General features: G+C 42.8%; 1 protein-coding gene across 1 annotated transcript; it reads right to left on the reverse strand.

Moving 5' to 3' along the window:
- Positions 1 to 17,295: 17,295 nt before the first annotated feature.
- On the reverse strand, positions 17,296 to 20,836 carry LOC145007401 (uncharacterized). The gene is made up of 5 exons (XM_078966342.1): positions 20,617 to 20,836; positions 20,352 to 20,413; positions 19,574 to 19,625; positions 17,644 to 17,720; positions 17,296 to 17,592 (listed from the first exon to the last, which is right to left on the reverse strand). Exons 1-5 carry the CDS (start codon positions 20,834 to 20,836, stop codon positions 17,296 to 17,298), a joined length of 708 nt encoding a protein of 235 aa, XP_078822468.1.
- Positions 20,837 to 21,191: the final 355 nt, after the last annotated feature.

The raw sequence follows: 21,191 nt of genomic DNA on the forward strand, positions 1-21,191 counted from the left end.
ATATTGCTCCTTGGTCTTAGAGTAGACCATAATATCATCAATAAACAATATCAACCAACCGATCCAACATCAGCCTGAAAACCCGGCTCATCAGATCCATGAATGCTACTAGCGTATTGGTGAACGCGAATGACATCACCATGAACTTGTAATGACCATAAGACTCCTAAAGGCCATATTCTACACATCATCATCTCTGACCCACATCTGATGGTAACCTGATCACAAATCAATCTTGGAAAACCAATATGTACCCTGTAACTGGCTTAATAAATCTCCGATCCTCGGAAGTACGTAACGGTTCTGCACCCTTAGCTTATTCAACTCCCGTTAGTCAATGCACATCCTATACGAACCATTATTTTTTTCACGAAAAAAATTTGTGCTCCCCAAGGTAGCTGCTCAGTCGAATGAATCCCTTGGTTAGTGGCTATTGAAGCTGCATAGATAACTCCTGCATCTCTTGTGGTGCCAAGGGATACAATGCCTTGGCTATTGGAGCTGATATAGGAACCAAATTAGTTTGAAATTTGGCTAGTCTCTTAGGAGGCACTCCTGGAAATTACTCAGGAAACACATTGGGGAAATCCCCAACAATGGGCACTGCACTCAACATCGTTGTGCCCTCCACTTGAGTATTCGCCACATATGCTAGAAACCCATAACAACCCTACTACATATATCTCCTAGCCTTCATAACTGAATAGAGAGTTGGCCTTAGCGAAGCTTACTTGCCAGGAATAACTAGTTCTCCCCCATTTAGGGTTCGAACTCTCACTAACCGGAACTCACATTCGATCATGGCCCCATTAGGACCCAACCAATCCATCCTAATTATAACCTTCGATTCTATTAGGGGGAATCGGTACCAAATCAATAGAGTACTCTCATTGAAAAGGTTTAGGACACACCCACGTCGAACCCTCAAAGAACTCGCAGAACGATCATCAGCAATCTTGACCTCCAACGGGTAATCCAGAATCCCATGAGCATCACGAAACTTCTTGTTAAGCTTAACAGATACAAAGGCTCGGGTAGCTACTGAATCAAACAATACCTGAGAAGTCTTACCATTGACCAAAAGGATCCCTATATAAGATCAAAATTTAATCATAAGCATAAATAAGAAAAGCAAAAAAAAATGAATAATTCACATAACAGTAACAACATCTGGTGTTGGACGGACCTCATCGGTGGTCAACTAAAATGCCCTGCTCTTCACCACAGGTACCTCCGTCTTACCCTAATGGCCATCCGTAATCCTCAATGTGGCTGGTGTAGGCGCAATCGGCCTTCTTGTGTCTAATCTGGTTGCAATGAAAATAGATCAATGCACTCTGGGACAATCCCTACTCATATGACCCATCTATTCATACTTGTAACAACCTAAACTCATTGATTGACACATCCTGCTATAGTTCTTGCTTCAGCAGCCTCGACCCTCCTGTCCCCTAGAGTGAGAATCGGGAACCTTGGGTGAAACCCCTTGTCTTGAATCGTTTCCTATTTGGGCGTGGGTGATGTAATTTAGATGATCCGGGTGTTTGGTTTGTGTTCTGGAGCCAAGGGGTATTTTGGTAACGTGTCAGCTCGGGCTCTTATGGAAATTGGATTTTCTTCGGGAAATGTTAAGGCGTGTATGAGTTTCTAAAAGCGTAGAGCTTCTCATTACCTTTTTAAGGATATAAGGATTGTCGAAATCAGATTTATAATGAATAAGTTGTGGCCTTCAGTGTATTTTAGGGTTTAAAGGTAACTCTAGTACGCGAGGCGTACATATGGAGTACGCGGGGTGTACTAGTGAGAAGTAAAGTACGCGGGGCGTATACTAATGTACACTTAGCGTACCAAGTAGGAATGATCGTGAAGCCTCGACCTTATATGTTGGGCGTACGAGGAGTATGATGGGTGTACGAGGACATTAAGAAACCCTAATTTAAAGTATTGCACCCTATATAATGACCTTAAGTCTTTAGGAATTGCCTCTTTACCAAACATCCTAAACCCCTAAATCAATCTGTAAGCCTCCATGGTTGTGTTTTAAACTGTTGAGAGGAAATTGTTGCTCTTGTTGCTCATTTTGAACGAATTGAAGAAAAGTGGACTTGCATTGCTTGGTGTGAAGTTTTAGCTCTATAATCACCCCTCATTTTGCAAGCCTCTTCAGGTATCAAGTTCATACCTTGGCTTTTGAATGCTTAGATGTCTTTATGTTTTGTTTTTTATGTTTTCGGGTCCCTTTTGGGTAGATTGATTTGTTAAGGTGCTTGAAGGACTTATCCTTTTAGATGTAAACTTGCTATGAGGTTCTTAGGCATAAAGGTGACAACTTTATGAGATACTAGGTCTCATGCATGCATTAAATCACATATTAAGCCCTTTTTCAGCTTAAGAGCTTCATTTAGACATGCATGAACGTAAAGTTCGTAACTTTGCGTAATAAATAAGTCCAAGGTGAAGAAGAATTGTATCGAGTAATCGAAAGTAAATCAGAGTAATTCAAGTAATGATTTAGAATGAACACACAATGTAAATATGATCTGGTTTCACCTTTGATTACTTTCAGAAACTTAAGTACAAAAACAGATAATACAAGTTGTGTGTGAAACTCTTTTAGCTACACTCAAGTTCATAACCTATTTATAGGATACTGAATGTACAAAAAATACTAAGGACTCAACATCACGTTTCGACTGAACATGTGCGTTAGTAAATACATACGAAATTACAATACAAACACTTCGACTCTTTACAATATTTTGACCCTAACAATCTCTCCCTTTGTAAACGAGTCGAACTTCTTAATTCGTCATAATTTGAATATAAAAAAGGCATCACCCTACGAATCTTAGTATACCAGGATAATATCTTCTTCTTCTCTTTCTTATCCCCTTGATTGTTATTCGAACAGTTATTCATACGAACAATAAAGTTCGTATCCTAGGATGTGGTATACCTTTCAACTTCAGATGCTTGGATCAAAAATCTTTTATTCTTCCCACTTTTATCCTTTCCAATGAAGACTAACCCAAATGGTTTCAAGCTTATTTCCCCATCAGCATACTTCCTTAACTCAACTTGATTTTTCGTTGGTTCCAAAGGAACTTTCACTTCTAACCCATTTGCAGTAGCCAACTCGACATCAGTTAGTGCGAAACATTCATAGTAGTTATCTATGAATATCTTGATGTGAGCAATTCCAAGCTTAAAAACTTCTGGATCTGTTTCTCGAAGATATGAAGCATCTTTATCTTCTAAAAGTAAAGCAATTTGTATAAGATCATACAAATTCATCAAAGGAAAATCAACCTCATAGAAATCACATACTTGACCATTTGCCCTTGTGACATAGAAATGAAAATTTTGCATCATGTTTTCAAACAAAACATCCTTCTAAATACTGATCACCTTTTTTATCTTCAACAAAGACCATATCTCTTCTGGAGCTTTCCCAAGAAGTGCATGAAACCTAAGTTTCATGTAGGTATACTCATCTTCATTTTTGAACTTTTCAGCAATCTTGAATTGAAGCATTATGAACATCATCTCATTCACTGGAAAATCAAGTTGGCTCATATCTACGTTTCTAACCACATAGCTTTGTTTTGGCTTCTTCTCAAAAGCATACATGTGATTATAATCCACATTCGCCTCAATTGTTTCATAGTTTTAATGTTTAGCAAGATCTCCCTTATTTATTCCAGGAGGATCATTTTCATGAAGCCTCATTATGCCTTGAACAGCTCTTAACTTCAGCATTTCTACTTCAGCTTCAGCTTTCTTCTCCTCTTTAGATTTTTCAATCATAACTATTTTCCCTTTGTCTTTGTCTGAAGAAATATCAACAACTTCCTTTCTCTTTGAACTATTACCACCTTCAGCAAAAGAACCAATAACAATTCCTTTCGTAATTGACTTTGTTATCAGCATCGTGGTAACAACCGTTGAACTAACCGGCCCAACAGATGAAACAATTGGCTTTGTTGTTAAAATCTTCGTTAAAGAAACCTTCCTAATAGTTTCGACATCCCCATACGAAGCCTCACCAACCTTCTTGTCTCCCCTATGCACCCTTGTGCTAACAAGTGGGGAATTCGTTGGTAGAAGGTTTGAGATCCTAGAAAATGGAGGCAACTATTTAAGCGAAACAACTTCAAAATAAGAAAACTTTTAAGAGAAGATTTATGGGGTCATAATCGAAGATGAACCAGGCTTGACCACCAAGTCTTTCATGTAACATCTCAAATTTTCAAACAAAATTTTCATTTAGAACAAAACATCATTATTCGACAAAGGTTTTATTCCAAGTTTATTTCAAAAATATAACTAATAAATCTCCAGGATCTTCAACAGTGGCAGTGTGTACGTGTCACGCCGGCGCCTTTCCACGGTCATCACTAGTACCTGAAAAACATAAACACAACTAGTAAGCATCAATGCTTAGTGAGTTCCCCAGTATACTACTTACCCACATACGCCTTCCGGTCCGGACCTTTCGGTCCACATAACATTGCCTTCCGGCCCGTAACGTAATCGCCTTCCGGCCCATAATATATATCGCCTTCCGGCCCGTATTAAATTTCCTTCCGGCCCATAGTATTTTGCCTTCCGGCCCATGTTAGTATAAAACATAACACATGTAACATAATACACATAACACATAAGTCATACATCATACCGTCCTTTCTATCACATAAAGTCTCGCCTTCCGGCCCGTATAAGCATACATCACATATAAGCATACATCACATATAAAGCATCTACCTCTCTAGACATAGCATGAATATAACACATACGACCTTCCGGTCTCACAGTCAAACCCTTCCGGGTGAAGTATAGTGAGAAGACTCACCTCGTAGTATGCAAGCTATAAACTCTTCGAGCTACTCGCACACGATCCGCTAATCCGCAGGTTCCCTATAATACCACATCCTTTGTTAATGATCTTATCAAACAAGACAACTGACCCTACTAAGTTATATACAGGTCAACGGTCAATCTTGACCGGACTCGTCGAGTGCAAAGGGTAACTCGACGAGTATAGACACCCTAACACCACTCGCCGAGTCTGGAGAACGACTCGACGAGTTCCAGTAGATCTTCAAGCTACTCGCCGAGTCTGAAGAACAACTCGGCGAGTCCTAGTGAACCTTCAAGCTACTCGCCGAGTCTGAAGAACAACTCGGCGAGTTCTAGTGAATCTTCAAGCTACTCGCCGAGTCTGATCATTGGACTCGGCGAGTCCTCGCCATGCAGTCAATCCGCTGCCTCCTGTATTTCGCATGATTTCGAAGTATATAGATATGGGGCTTCCTGGACTTTCACATATACTATTACAGGGGTTTTTAACACCTATAACAACAATATAATCTAACAAATCCTTAAATGGGTTTCCTAAACCCTAAACTCGCATACAACGTAGAAGTTATAGATTTCGATCCGAAGATTACCTGGAAACGTGTTCCCTGTGTCTCCAAACCTCCAGTATTCGATTCCTTTGATCACCACCTTGCTCCTCCTTGTCTAACAATCTCTTCAAGCCTCCTCAAGTCATCTCTCTTGCTTCAGATGCTCACACACTCCCAGGGTATCTTCAATCGGCCAAAAGACGCGACATGACGGCCATAAGATCGTTATATACGATCAGAAATGAAACAGCTAGGGTTCAGCTGAAACAGCGTCGACTCGCCGAGTCCCTATTTGGACTCGTCGAGTCCAGTCGCATATCTGCGACTGCGTCCAAGACCATGGCCCTACTCGGCGAGTCATGCACCTACTCGCCGAGTCCCCTCTTAAATGTGCCCAAAAATAATTTAAAGAAATACCTGAAATCCGGGCTGTTACAACTCTCCCCCACTAGAACTAGACTTCGCCCTCGAAGTCTCTCATTCTGCGAATAACTCCGGATGTTGCTCCCGCATTTCTCTTTCCGGCTCCCAAGTCATCTCCGATCCTTTCCGATGTTGCCACTGAACCAACACCAGAGGTATCTCCTTGTTCCGTAGAACCTTGATCTTCCGATCCCTGATAGCTACTGGTCTCTCGGTGTAATTCAGGCTCGCATCCACCTGAATATCTTCTAACGGAACCACTGCTGCCTCATCGGCTATACACTTCCTCAACTGCGACACGTGGAAGGTATTGTGAATCTGACTCAGCTCTACTGGCAACTCCAACCGATAAGCTACCCGACCTACCCTTGCAATTACCCGAAATGGACCTATGAACCGGGGCCCCAATTTGCCCCTCTTCCTGAACCGAATTACCCCTTTCCAAGGAGAAACCTTTAGGAGAACGAAGTCGCCGACCTGGAATTCGAGCTCGGATCGGCGTCTGTCCGCATAACTCTTCTGTCGGCTCTGGGCGGTCAATAACCTCTGCCTCACACGCTGAATCTGCTCGGTCGTCTGAAGTACAATTTCTGTACTGCCCATCACTCTCTGTCCCACTTCTCCCCAGCAAATGGGAGTCCGACACCTCCTACCATACAACAACTCAAAAGGTGGCATACCAATGCTCGAATGATGGCTGTTGTTGTAGGAAACCTCAGCCAACGGCAGATGCGCATCCCAGCTACCCCCGAAGTCTAACACACACGCTCTAAGCATGTCTTCCAATGTCTGAATCGTCCGCTCGCTCTGACCGTCGGTCTGGGGATGGTATGCGGTACTAAAATGCAGCTTAGTACCCAACTCCTCATGAAATTTCTTCCAGAACCTGGAAGTGAAACGTACATCGCGATCCGAAACAATCGAGGTCGGCACTCCATGCCGAGATACTATCTCTCTCACGTACAACTTTGCCAACTTCTCTGCTGATGAACTTTCACTAATGGCAAGGAAGTGTGCACTCTTTGTTAGCCTATCCACAATCACCCAAATCGCATCGACTCCCCTGGCAGTTTTCGGCAATTTGGTGATGAAATCCATCGTGATCTGATCCCACTTCCACTCAGGGATCTCCAAGGGTTGCAACTTACCGTGCGGTCTCTGGTGCTCGGCCTTAACTTTACGGTAGGTCAAACACCTCTCAACGAACCAGGCAACGTCTCTCTTCATGCAAGGCCACCAGTACTCCTTTTTCAAATCCAGATACATTTTCGTAGCACCGGGATGGATCGAGAATTTCGATCTATGTGCCTCCTCCATCAAAGTAACACGCGTACCGTCCACGAATGGCACCCAGATCCGACCCTGAAATGTCAGAAGTCCCCGCCCATCCGTAACGAACTCTGAAATCAACCCGACGACCCGCTCCTGTTTCTGCATCCCAGACTTCACAACCTCGGCCTGTGCCCCACGAATAGTATCTAATACCGGAGTCATCACCGTCAATCTCAAACATACGTCCCGCAATGGAGTACTCTCCGCCCTACGACTCAATGCATCAGCTACCACATTAGCCTTGCCTGGGTGATATAGGATCTCACAGTCATAATCCTTAACCACATCTAACCATCTCCTCTGACGCATGTTTAGGTTGGGTTGATCCATCAAATACTTCAAACTCTTATGGTCCGTGTATATGGTACAACCAACCCCGTACAGGTAGTGATGCCAAATTTTGAGGGCGAACACTACTGCCCCCAACTCTAAGTCATGTGTGGGATATCTCGCTTCGTGAGGCTTCAACTGCCTCGATGCATAGGCTATCACATGGCCCCTCTGCATCAACACTGCACCCAGTCCTGAAATCGATGCATCGTAATATACGACAAAGTCCTCCATCCCTTCCGGAAGAGCCAGTACTGGTGCTTCGCACAGTCTCTGACGAAGTGTCTCGAAGGAAGTCTGCTGCTCGGGTCCCCATGAGAATGTAACACCCTTTCGGGTCAATTTGGTAAGTGGCACCGCGATCTTGGAGAAGTCCCTAATGAACCTTCGATAGTACCCCGCCAACCCAAGGAAACTCCTGATCTCCGAAGGTGACTTCGGTGCCTCCCAACTCATCACCGCTTCCACCTTGGCCGGATCGACCAATATCCCTGCCTGATTTACAACGTGCCCCAGAAATTGAACTTCCCGTAACCAGAAGTCGCATTTGGAGAATTTTACATATAGCTTCTCCGACCTCAGTACCTCAAGGACCTCCCTCAAATGTCCCTCATGTTGCTCCCTAGACCGCGAATACACCAGAATGTCGTCGATGAACACAATCACAGACCGATCCAGCATCGGCCTGCATACCCTGTTCATGAGATCCATGAACACTGCTGGGGCATTGGTGAGCCCAAAAGGCATCACCATGAACTCGTAATGCCCATACCGCGTCCTAAAGGCTGTCTTCTGGACGTCCTCATCCCGCACTCTTACCTGATGGTACCCTGATCTCAAGTCAATCTTGGAAAACCAAGATGCCCCTTGCAACTGATCAAATAGATCATCGATCCTCGGTAACGGATAGCGGTTCTTAACTGTCACCTTGTTCAACTCCCGGTAATCGATACACATCCGGTGTGAACCATCCTTCTTCTTGACGAACAGAATCGGTGCTCCCCACGGCGAGCTACTCGGCCGAATAAATCCCTTCCCCAACAACTCTTGAAGTTGCGAGGACAATTCTTGCATCTCTGGAGGTGCAAGACGATAAGGCACCTTCGCAATAGGCGCAGCCCCTGGAACTAGATCGATACCAAACTCCACTTGCCTCGCAGGAGGTATTCCCGGCAAATCCTCGGGAAAAACATCTGGAAACTCGCGCACCACTGGAACCTCCTTCAATGTCTTCGGTCTCTCGGAACTCTCCCGCGTATCCATCACATACGCCACAAAACCGTTACATCCCCGCTGTAGGCATTGCCTCGCCCTAGCGGCCGAACAAAAAGCTGATCTCGAACGGGTACCCTCGCCGTATACCGTAAGAACTCCCCCACTAGGGTCTCGTATAGTCACCAGCTGACGCTCGCAGTCGATGACAGCGCTGAATCGGCTCAACCAGTCCATGCCTACGATGACACAGACATCACCCATCGCAATAGGAATGAGGTCAATCGGAAACGCGACCCCGAAGATCTCTAGCACACATCCCCTAAGAACCTCCGTAGCACAAATCACCCTCTCAGCCGCAATAGAAACGCTCAAAGGCCGACTTAACGGCTCACGGCTAATGCCGATGTGCTGGCTAAAAGCTAACGATACAAACGATCTACTCGCACCCGAATCAAATAATACTAGAGCAGGCATAGAGTTCACAAGGAAAGTACCTACACATACATTAACATAAGCATAACATTTCGACCTTTAATTAAATACGTGAATGATAACATACCTGCCACAACATCGGGCGCAGCGCGGACCTCCTCCGCAGTCAGCTGAAAGGCTCTCCCGCGAGCCCTCGGGGCCTCGACCTTCGCCGGTCGGGTCTCAGTAGTCCGGGTAGTAGGTGTAGCTCCCTGATGAAGTTGCGGGCACTCGGCCTTCCGATGGCCTGTCTGGCTGCAGTGAAAGGAAACCATAAACCCCTTAGGGCAATCCCTGGCAATATGTCCCTCCTTGCCACACTTGTAGCAACCACCAGCTCGACACGCCCCCTCGTAACTCTTGCCGCACTTCGCGCAAGTGCGACCCTTCGAACCTCCCATCCTCGAATCAGCGAACTTAGTCCACTTGGCTGCCGGCTGAGACTGGGCCGGCCGTCGATCCACCTGCCGAGACTCAGCCTCCTCCCTCGCTTGAGTCTCCAACTCAATCTCGCGCTTCCTGGCGTTCGCCTGATACTCAGTGAAAGTACGATAGGTGGAGTTTGACACAAACTCCCGAATCTCCCTCTTCAAAACCCCCAAATAGCGGCTCATCCGCGACTGCTCCGTAGATACCAGCTCAGGGCAGAACATTGCCCTCTCATGAAACTTCCGTGTGATCACTGCCACGGAATCAGTACCCTGCTTAAGGGTCAAGAACTCATGAATCAATCGCTCCCTCTCTACCGGGGGAACGTACTCATCCCTGAACATCTCCGTAAACCTCTCCCATGTCACCGCTGAAATCTCTGCCTGAGTGAAGTTCGCTGTCACGAACTTCCACCAATCCTTCGCTCCCAGACGGAGCTGATTCAAGGCGAACCGTACCCTCAAGTGCTCCGGGCACGAGCAAGTATAGAAACAACCCTCGATGTCGGCGATCCACCTCATAGCTGCAATCGGATCCTGCGTCCCATCAAATTCAGGGGGTTTCGTGTTGCTGAATTCCCTGAATAGTAATGAATCACCCCCTTGCGGCCTGGCAGCAGCCACCGCTGCGGTAGCGGCAGCAACTGCAGCTTCAGTAAGTGCGGCGTACCGCTCCTCAAACTCCTCCATCAACGTGGTCTTAATAGACCCAAACATCTCCAGGATCTCAGCCCGGACCGCCGCAGCTACCTCTTCCTGAATAATCTGACGAATCTCCTCGTCACTCGCACCGCTCGAACTCGCCCCATTGCGTGTGATAACCATGATGTCTCTGAAATACAACATAAAATCATCAGAGACTCCACCAAGTACAATTGTACTCGATACGCGCCCTACCCAGTCTCCGATTTCCAGGGATTCTTATTTGAGTCTTCCACTGATCCGGTGCCTTCGATAGTACGGGCCCAATACTACCGACCACACCGTATCAGTATTCGTCCCAAATCTTCCTCCCCAAATCCCGAATAATGAGTACTCTACCCCTAGTATACACTATCTACTTGCACGCTACCAAATATCTCATATAAGCAATCTCCCTAGACTAAGGCATCACAAAACAGGCAATTCTAGTCCTATCATGTATACCTAGTCTTCTAGCATGCATAACAATTCATAATTCAGTGCATAACCTAACATCGTAAGGTATTCTGGGGATCTTTACCGTTTGGACGCTGGCTGCTCGTACACACTGTTCCACCCTTGTTTTTACCGCCTTACCCTTTATAAAATGTTATGTCCTTATTATTTTTAAGAAAAAGTTTTTCCTCAAATCCCCGGTCTGAGTTCAGTTGCACCCAAAAGTACACCCGAATCCCTCAAACCAAGGCTCTGATACCAATTGTAACATCTCAAATTTTCAAACAAATTTTTCATTTAAAACAAAACATCATTATTCGACAAAGGGTTTATTCCAAGTTTATTTCAAAAATATAACTAATAAATCTCCAGGATCTTCAACAGTGGCAGTGTGTACGTGTCACGCCAGCGCCTTTCCACGGTCATCACTAGTACCTGAAAAACATAAACACAACTAGTAAGCATAAATGCTTAGTGAGTTCCCCAGTATACTACTTACCCACATACGCCTTCCGGTCCGGACCTTTCGGTCCACATAACATTGCCTTCCGGCCCGTAACGTAATCGCCTTCCGGCCCATAATATATATCGCCTTCCGGCCCGTATTAAATTGCCTTCCGGCCCATAGTATTTTGCCTTCCGGCCCATGTTAGTATAAAACATAACACATGTAACATAATACACATAACACATAAGTCATACATCATACCATCCTTTCTATCACATAAAGTCTCGCCTTCCGGCCCGTATAAGCATACATCACATATAAGCATACTTCACATATAAAGCATCTACCTCTCTAGACATAGCATGAATATAACACATACGACCTTCCGGTCTCACAGTCAAACCCTTCCGGGTGAAGTATAGTGAGAAGACTCACCTCGTAGTATGCAAGCTATAAACCCTTCGAGCTACTCGCACACGATCCGCTAATCCGCAGGTTCCCTATAATACCACATCCTTTGTTAATGATCTTATCAAACAAGACAACTGACCCTACTAAGTTATATACAGGTCAACGGTCAATCTTGACCGGACTCGTCGAGTGCAAAGGGTAACTCGACGAGTATAGACACCCTGACACCACTCGCCGAGTCTGGAGAACGACTCGACGAGTTCCAGTAGATCTTCAAGCTACTCGCCGAGTCTGAAGAACAACTCGGCGAGTCCTAGTGAACCTTCAAGCTACTCGCCGAGTCTGAAGAACAACTCGGCGAGTTCTAGTGAATCTTCAAGCTACTCGCCGAGTCTGATCATTGGACTCGGCGAGTCCTCGCCATGCAGTCAATCCGCTGCCTCCTGTATTTCGCATGATTTCGAAGTATATAGATATGGGGCTTCATGGACTTTCACATATACTATTACAGGGGTTTTTAACACCTATAACAACAATATAATCTAACAAATCCTTAAATGGGTTTCCTAAACCCTAAACTCGCATACAACGTAGAAGTTACAGATTTCGATCCGAAGATTACCTGGAAACGTGTTCCCTGTGTCTCCAAACCTCCAGTACTCGATTCCTTTGATCACCACCTTGCTCCTCCTTGTCTAACAATCTCTTCAAGCCTCCTCAAGTCCTCTCTCTTGCTTCAGATGCTCACACACTCCCAGGGTATCTTCAATCGGCCAAAAGACGCGACATGACGGCCATAAGATCATTATATACGATCAGAAATGAAACGGCTAGGGTTCAGCTGAAACAGCGTCGACTCGCCGAGTCCCTATTTGGACTCGTCGAGTCCAGTCGCGTATCTGCGACTGCGTCCAAGACCATGGCCCTACTCGGCGAGTCATGCACCTACTCGCCGAGTCCCCTCTTAAATGTGCCCAAAAATAATTTAAAGAAATACCTGAAATCCGGGCTGTTACAACTCTCCCCCACTAGAACTAGACTTCGCCCTCGAAGTCTCTCATTCTGCGAATAACTCCGGATGTTGCTCCCGCATTTCTCTTTCCGGCTCCCAAGTCATCTCCGATCCTTTCCGATGTTGCCACTGAACCAACACCAGAGGTATCTCCTTGTTCCGTAGAACCTTGATCTTCCGATCCCTGATAGCTACTGGTCTCTCGGCGTAATTCAGGATCGCATCCACCTGAATATCTTCTAACGGAACCACTGCTGCCTCATCGGCTATACACTTCCTCAACTGCGACACGTGGAAGGTATTGTGAATCTGACTCAGCTCTACTGGCAACTCCAACCGATAAGCTACCCGACCTACCCTTGCAATTACCCGAAATGGACCTATGAACCGGGGCCCCAATTTGCCCCTCTTCCTGAACCGAATTACCCCTTTCCAAGGAGAAACCTTTAGGAGAACGAAGTCGCCGACCTGGAATTCGAGCTCGGATCGGCGTCTGTCCGCATAACTCTTCTGTCGGCTCTGGGCGGTCAATAACCTCTGCCTCACACGCTGAATCTGCTCGGTCGTCTGAAGTACAATTTCTGTACTGCCCATCACTCTCTGTCCCACTTCTCCCCAGCAAATGGGAGTCCGACACCTCCTACCATACAACAACTCAAAAGGTGGCATACCAATGCTCGAATGATGGCTGTTGTTGTAGGAAACCTCAGCCAACGGCAGATGCGCATCTCAGCTACCCCCGAAGTCTAACACACACGCTCTAAGCATGTCTTCCAATGTCTGAATCGTCCGCTCGCTCTGACCGTCGGTCTGGGGATGGTATGCGGTACTAAAATGCAGCTTAGTACCCAACTCCTCATGAAATTTCTTCCAGAACCTGGAAGTGAAACGTACATCGCGATCCGAAACAATCGAGGTCGGCACTCCATGCCGAGATACTATCTCTCTCACGTACAACTTTGCCAACTTCTCTGCTGATGAACTTTCACTAATGGGAAGGAAGTGTGCACTCTTTGTTAGCCTATCCACAATCACCCAAATCGCATCGACTCCCCTGGCAGTTTTCGGCAATTTGGTGATGAAATCCATCGTGATCTGATCCCACTTCCACTCAGGGATCTCCAAGGGTTGCAACTTACCGTGCGGTCTCTGGTGCTCGGCCTTAACTTTACGGCAGGTCAAACACCTCTCAACGAACCAGGCAACGTCTCTCTTCATGCAAGGCCACCAGTACTCCTTTTTCAAATCCAGATACATTTTCGTAGCACCGGGATGGATCGAGAATTTCGATCTATGTGCCTCCTCCATCAAAGTAACACGCGTACCGCCCACGAATGGCACCCAGATCCGACCCTGAAATGTCAGAAGTCCCCGCCCATCCGTAACGAACTCTGAAATCAACCCGACGACCCGCTCCTGTTTCTGCATCCCAGACTTCACAACCTCGGCCTGTGCCCCACGAATAGTATCTAATACCGGAGTCATCACCGTCAATCTCAAACATACGTCCCGCAATGGAGTACTCTCCGCCCTACGACTCAATGCATCAGATACCACATTAGCCTTGCCTGGGTGGTATAGGATCTCACAGTCATAATCCTTAACCACATCTAACCATCTCCTCTGACGCATGTTTAGGTTGGGTTGATCCATCAAATACTTCAAACTCTTATGGTCCGTGTATATGGTACAACGAACCCCGTACAGGTAGTGACGCGAAATTTTGAGGGCGAACACTACTGCCCCCAACTCTAAGTCATGTGTGGGATATCTCGCTTCGTGAGGCTTCAACTGCCTCGATGCATAGGCTATCACATGGCCCCTCTGCATCAACACTGCACCCAGTCCTGAAATCGATGCATCACAATATACGACAAAGTCCTCCATCCCTTCCGGAAGAGCCAGTACTGGTGCTTCGCACAGTCTCTGACGAAGTGTCTCGAAGGAAGTCTGCTGCTCGGGTCCCCATGAGAATGTAACACCCTTTCGGGTCAATTTGGTAAGTGGCACCGCGATCTTGGAGAAGTCCCTAATGAACCTTCGATAGTACCCCGCCAACCCAAGGAAACTCCTGATCTCCGAAGGTGACTTCGGTGCCTCCCAACTCATCACCGCTTCCACCTTGGCCGGATCGACCAATATCCCTACCTGATTTACAACGTGCCCCAGAAATTGAACTTCCCGTAACCAGAAGTCGCATTTGGAGAATTTTGCATATAGCTTCTCCGACCTCAGTACCTCAAGGACCTCCCTCAAATGTCCCTCATGCTGCTCCCTAGACCGCGAATACACCAGAATGTCGTCGATGAACACAATCACAGACCGATCCAGCATCGGCCTGCATACCCTGTTCATGAGATCCATGAACACTGCTGGGGCATTGGTGAGCCCAAAAGGCATCACCACGAACTCGTAATGCCCATACCGCGTCCTAAAGGCTGTCTTCTGGACGTCCTCATCCCGCACTCTTACCTGATGGTACCCTGATCTCAAGTCAATCTTGGAAAACCAAGATGCCCCTTGCAACTGATCAAATAGATCATCGATCCTCGGTAACGGATAGCGGTTCTTAACTTTCACATTCTCTATTCCTAGACATACAAATATGTGGTCACAATAAATTATATGAAATTAATAACTAAGAGATGTTCATACAACTTGATTACTAATTTGTTAACAGAAGAATAGTTATTGCTAACACATAAGGTTCTTTAACAAGCTTAATAAAACATAATCACCAATTAAAATTAATCCAAATCAAATAATCAATCCATGTTCACAATTTCATCTACCCTAAGCAGAAGTTACGAGTTTTAGCTCATGATTGCAATAAACATAAACTGAAAACCGAAATCAAAGTATGTAGACATGATTCAAATCAAAAGGTGATTAAGAATAAACCAAAATTGCCTTGATTCTCTTCACAATTGAATATAGGGTTGATTCTCCAGGTTCTCACATCCTAGTAGTACCTCTAATCGTTCAGCAGCCTCCTAGGTTTCCAGAAAAGTCCTCAATTTGGGTTTGTGAGTTCTATTTATAGTTTTCTCAAAACAGGGGCTGCTCGCCGAGTCCAGTGACCTACTCGGCAAGTTCTTCACTTAAAATCCGTGTACGACAAGGATTCCAGGTGTTGCTTTGTGAACCTTCACATCTACTCGCCGACTAGATGATCCAACTCACCGAGTAGCTTCAGAATTAAACCCTTCTCTTCTTTCTTTCGTTCCTGAGCTTGCGTTCCTATCTCCTGCTTCCTTTTGTTTCCGAGCTTCTTTTTTTTTTGGCTGAAAATATAAATTGAACAATATTAAGTATCTTTTGTACATAATATGCAATTAATTATCCATTAAATGATAAAAATCCAACATAAAAATATAGCTAAATATGCAAATATCAGCATCACAGATAACATCCACTTTCTTATGTAGGGATGCATAGTCTTGTTGAACTCTAGCAATCTCTTTTCCCATATTGGCAAGAATCTATTGAAGCTTAAAATTCACATCTTCTGTAACCTTCTTCACATCAAGACTAAACAGAGTATGTCTCTCTTTTGCAACTTGTTTTAATTCTTTCACTGCCCCCACAAACTTCGAATTCTGAGAGTTCACACGTAACTCATTATTCTGATCAGAATGGTCCACCTTTTCCAACAATCGCGATTCCGAATCTTTAATCATTCCAGAAACTTTACTAACCATCCTGGCTTCGAATATCTTCAACAACCCTTCAATTTCAAAACTTGAACCTGACTAACTTCCCCCATATCAGCTTGAGACAGAATAACAGAATTTAACTTTTTATTCAGAATCTTAAACTGCTTCATCGACATGAGCATGTGATCAACAAAATTCTATTCTTACTCGTCAAATTCAAGATCTGCGAAAGTACCACCACATCATGTATCTTCATTTTCAGATTCTTCAACAGGCGTGGGTGGCTCATCCGATTTAGGTGGATCAGTGGATTGGGAAGAAAATAGTGTAGTGAATGGTTGATTAAGGAATTGAGTGAAAGTGCGTGAAGAAGTGATAGATGGATTGAGAATGATATATGGTGGTAATGAAACATTGGTACTGGTGACATTTTCAATGGGAAGGATAACAGGAGTACCTTAAGTAGATTTTGGATCTTCTTGATTCAAATCTCCTTCATCCATAGTGACATTTACATCCATATTAGATACGTTTGTAGTGATGTCTGAAGTTTAAACCTTGTAATGAAATGACTTGGCTAACGAAACTTCGGGTGGTATGACAGTTGTCTTCTCAGGAGATGAAATTTCTTTTGTAAGAGTTGCTTCAGGTGTTTCAAGAATAACTTTGTCTCCAGAAGATTCTTCTTGAATGACCAGCTTTCGTGACTTCGTCTTCTTCTTCTTGGACATATGCTTAGCCATATCTTCAGCTCTTTTTTCTTTGATAAAGGAGAAACAAGAATTAGAACCTCACAAATACGAACTCCCTGATGAGTAATGTGGTGTTTTCGAACCAAAGTTAAAGTAGGAGATTTTCATGAACCAGTAGACTGCTTCTTTAGTCTTCGAAAGACACTAGATTTTGATGGATTAGTGACCTTAGCTAGTTCATCAATAACAAGCTCTGCTGACTTAATCACAACCGTCGAAACATGTTCTTCTAGCTTCGTATGTTTCTTTGGTGACTTTGTTTTCTTTGACTCCTAAACAAGTTTCTCAGGAGTAGTTGTTGCATTCTTCTTTGATGTTCTTGACTTCTTAGAAGGACCTACTTCTGCCTTTGACAACAACTTCCTTGTTTCGACATCAGGATTAATGGTTGTCAAATACTCTACTAAGACTGAATTGGTGGGATCAACACGCTTTAACATTGCATCAAGGATCCTTGCAGTGTGTGTTAACAGCTCAGCATCATCAGTAACTTCCTTTAGAAAATGATACTTCAAGAATTCAACAGTTTCTTCCTTAGCTGGCACCTCAATCCCTTTTTTATCATAAACCTAACGAAAAATCAAACTCCAATATCTCGCACATGAAATTCCTTAAGCTACATTGGTGTTCTCAACACTTTTCTGGAACTCCTTCCACATCTGTGTATAGTAATCAACTAGAATGTCATAGTACAGACCTGCAACCATAGTATAAACTTCCATTCAACCTTTATCTAAGCCAACACTACAACCAGTCAAGCAGCGTAAGAAAATTCCAAAGAGAAAATTCCAAATAGTCGGAAGTCCAGACTTCTTGAAATCACTTATCTTGGTGAGTAGGGGTTGATGACCCATCTCATTGAACATATGAAAAATTTGTGGAAACGAAAGATTAGTGTATGGTGAAGAGTTAGGAATATCCAAAATTTGATAGAACAACTTCTTTTTCAAACAAACCTTCTTGTCATTCACCATATGAAACGTGATAATATCCAAAGCTTTACTATATGTGGCAGTAGATCCTGCTTGAGAAAGTCAAGATAGAGGAACTGCAAACGAGTTGAACATGGCCGTAGAAAGAACAGAACTTTTCAAAGAAATTATCAACATCTTCAACTCTTCTGGATAGAGTGATACATCTGCTCCGACTTGATAATTTGTGCCTTGAATCTTCATGATTGGTTGGGAAGTAATTTCTTATGTTGTTTGTGATGGAGCATTAACATCAGTTGGAGTAGTCATGATTAGGGTTTTGAAAGCTTTGATAAACACTCAGAGAAAACTTTATCAATTTAGGAGTTCCTTTGAAAGCGTAAACTGATAAAGAACCCTTGAATCCCCTTTTATATGTAACCCGGGAATTTGAATTTGAAGTGGGATGTGCATTAAATGAAATTCAATGTGATACCTTGAAAATCGCACCACTATTCCGATAAAATAGCCATGCGTGAAAAAATAATTGTTACTTCTCCTTGAAAAGCAGACAGAATACAAGATGTTGCTTCAAACAGCTTGTATTGATTCGCCCAATGGAATTGTAATCGTCATCAACCTTCGGATGGAAATACGGCTCTTTCACTTTTGGGATGAAAAGAGAAGTCATGTGCCAGACGTTTGAAATCATCAGCCTGAGTTGGTATTACTCAGAACCTCAAGGATTTTGTGAGTGTAGTGTGCCAAAGAAAGAAGATAAGAATCAATTTTGAAATAAAAAACTTTGGATTTGTGATGTCAAAAAAAATTAACAGGAAAGCAGTTAAACCTCAGGCAAAGGTTACTTCGTTAATTATCAAGAGAGTTAATCAACTGCTTGTGTGGTGTCCCATGAATTACAATCGAAAACTTATGGAGAAGTTTCGAAGGGCTTCTTTTATAATACTTCGTGGGTGGTTTACAAATTTTGTTACATATCATCGTAAACATAAGGTGAGTAATTATAACAGAAATTACCTGTTTGACCAGTGAAGTCAGTGACAAGTAGGCTGTAGATTAATCTTGAAATTGGCTTAGAAATCGAATAAAACTCACACGGAAATCATACTCATAAAAAAATATTTGTGTTGAGAAATGAATATGATTTGGAGTTTCGAAGATTGGTACTGAAACAAATGTTTCGTTACAATATGGAACAAAGTTCCCCGTCAATTCTTTAATAAGGTTTAGAAAATTGGGTTTCACTTTCATCACAGTCTCATGATGTCAAATCATTAACACAAAACGTTTATATGTCTAAGTCTTCGACGGGTTTGATAAAAGACCTCTTGGACATATGTCATTGTGTGTGCTCATGCAAGAACTTTCGGATGAAAAAGATTGTTTGAGAAACAACTTGTACCTCTGTTATTTTCGGACCAAACAGAAAACTCATAACTCATTTGAGAAGACTAAGGTAGCTCAGGTGAGTAATATGAATACAAGCCTGACATGGGAAGAAATTTTCGTAAGAAAGTTTTCATTAAGGGTTTCGTAGAACACACATTGAGTCATTGGAGACTTGGGTCAATATGCAGCAACATGCTTCTAGGGAATCCTAACTAGTACGAAAATTTACCTTTCCCTTGAAGCAAAAGCATGACCCATGTAAAACCTTCGTGAAATTTGTACTTAATAAAGAAAAGACATAATACAAAATAAAAAAAAATCTTTTTGGAATTTTATATTTTTGAAAAAAGAGAAAAATGTTTTTGTGATTTTATGTTTTTCAAAAATTTAGACAAATAACAAAAGAAAATCTTTTTGATAATTTTGATTTTTCGAAAAGAAATAAATACAAATGAATTTGTTTTGTTTTTCAATTTTTTAAAAAAAGACAAATATCAAAAATATTGAGAATGTACCAGACACACTAAATTTTTAGCTCCTGTTTACAAAAACGAAGCATGTCGAAGTATTGACTATGAACAATAACCTTTGACTTTAACAACTGTCAAATTTTTGCTATTCTTTCGAAATAGACTCCCCTTAGACCATTCCCAAACCTGTCAAAATTCTAAAAAATGATTTTTCGTCCAATGGTTTTGTAAAAATATCAGAAAGCTTATCAGTACTTTTTACAAAATGAACTTCAATATTGCCATCTTCAACATGATCTTTGATGAAATGATAACGAAGTGCAATATGTTTTGTTTTCAAATGTTGAACTAGATTGTGACAAATACGTATAACACTTTGTGAGTAACAATATAATAGAATATTTTTCATCTTTATTGAATAACTACGCGGTTGATTTGAATCCAAATGATTTGTGAAGTTTAGGCTGCTGCAGCAACATATTCTGTTTCTGCAGTCGAAATTGAAACACATGTTTGCTTCTTTGACTGCCAGCTTACCAATTTTCCATCTAGTAACTGACAACCTCCACTTGTGCTTTTTCTATCCAAATTGCAACCACCTAAGTAAGCATCCGAAAATGATTGAATGAAAAATCCATTTTTCAAAGGATACGACAATCCTAACGAACTTGATCCTTTGAGATAACGAAAATTATTTTTCACTGCATGAGATGTGGTTCTCATGGATTCGAATGATACCTAGCATAATTACAAATAGAAAACATGATATCAGGTCTACTTGTTGTGACATAAATTAACAAACCTATCATGCTTATGTAAAGAGTTAAGTCAACAGGAAGTTTATCTAACGAAGGTGTTAGCTTAGTGCCAGTTGCCATTGGAACTCGTAACTTTGTGCTATTCGTCAATCCACAATTTTCAAGCAAATTCTTGGTATATTTTTCTTGATTGATAAAAATTCCTTCTCTGTTTTGATGAATATTCAACCCAAGAAAATTATTGATTTTTCCCATCATACTCATCTCGAATTTTCTTTTCATCAGATTTTCGAATTCTTTAGACAAAGTAGGGTCAGTTGAACCAAAAATAATATCATCAACATAAATTTGAACAAGTATTAGATGATTCCCAACTTTATTTCGAAATAATGTGGGGTCAACTGATCCTTTTTTAAACTTTCATTATTTCAAGAAAAAAAGTTATAGTTGCATACTAGGCTCGTGGTGCTTGTTTTAACCCATAAACTGCCTTATCTAAAATATAACAATAATTAGGATGTTCTTCATTTATAAAACCCGGAGGTTGTTCCACATACACAGTTTCTTCCAGATGTCCATTCAAGAATGCACACTTCATATCCATTTGATAAACTTCAAA

Source organism: Lactuca saligna, chromosome 7 (genome assembly GCF_052625555.1).
Source record: "Lactuca saligna cultivar CGN05327 chromosome 7, ASM5262555v1, whole genome shotgun sequence".
Classification (NCBI taxonomy): Eukaryota; Viridiplantae; Streptophyta; class Magnoliopsida; order Asterales; family Asteraceae; genus Lactuca; species Lactuca saligna.

What these genes read in the sequence shown, in the direction of transcription:
- LOC145007401 (XM_078966342.1), bottom strand. Translation starts at nt 20,836, where the DNA reads ATGAGTATGATGGGAAAAATCAATAATTTTCTTGGGTTGAATATTCAT. An exon ending in AGTTACTAGATGGAAAATTG is followed by an intron (nt 19,626 to 20,351) that starts GTAAGCTGGCAG and finishes TTCTTTATTAAG; the next exon opens with TACAAATTTCACGAAGGTTT. An exon ending in AAAGTGTTGAGAACACCAAT is followed by an intron (nt 17,593 to 17,643) that starts GTAGCTTAAGGA and finishes ATTTTTCGTTAG; the next exon opens with GTTTATGATAAAAAAGGGAT.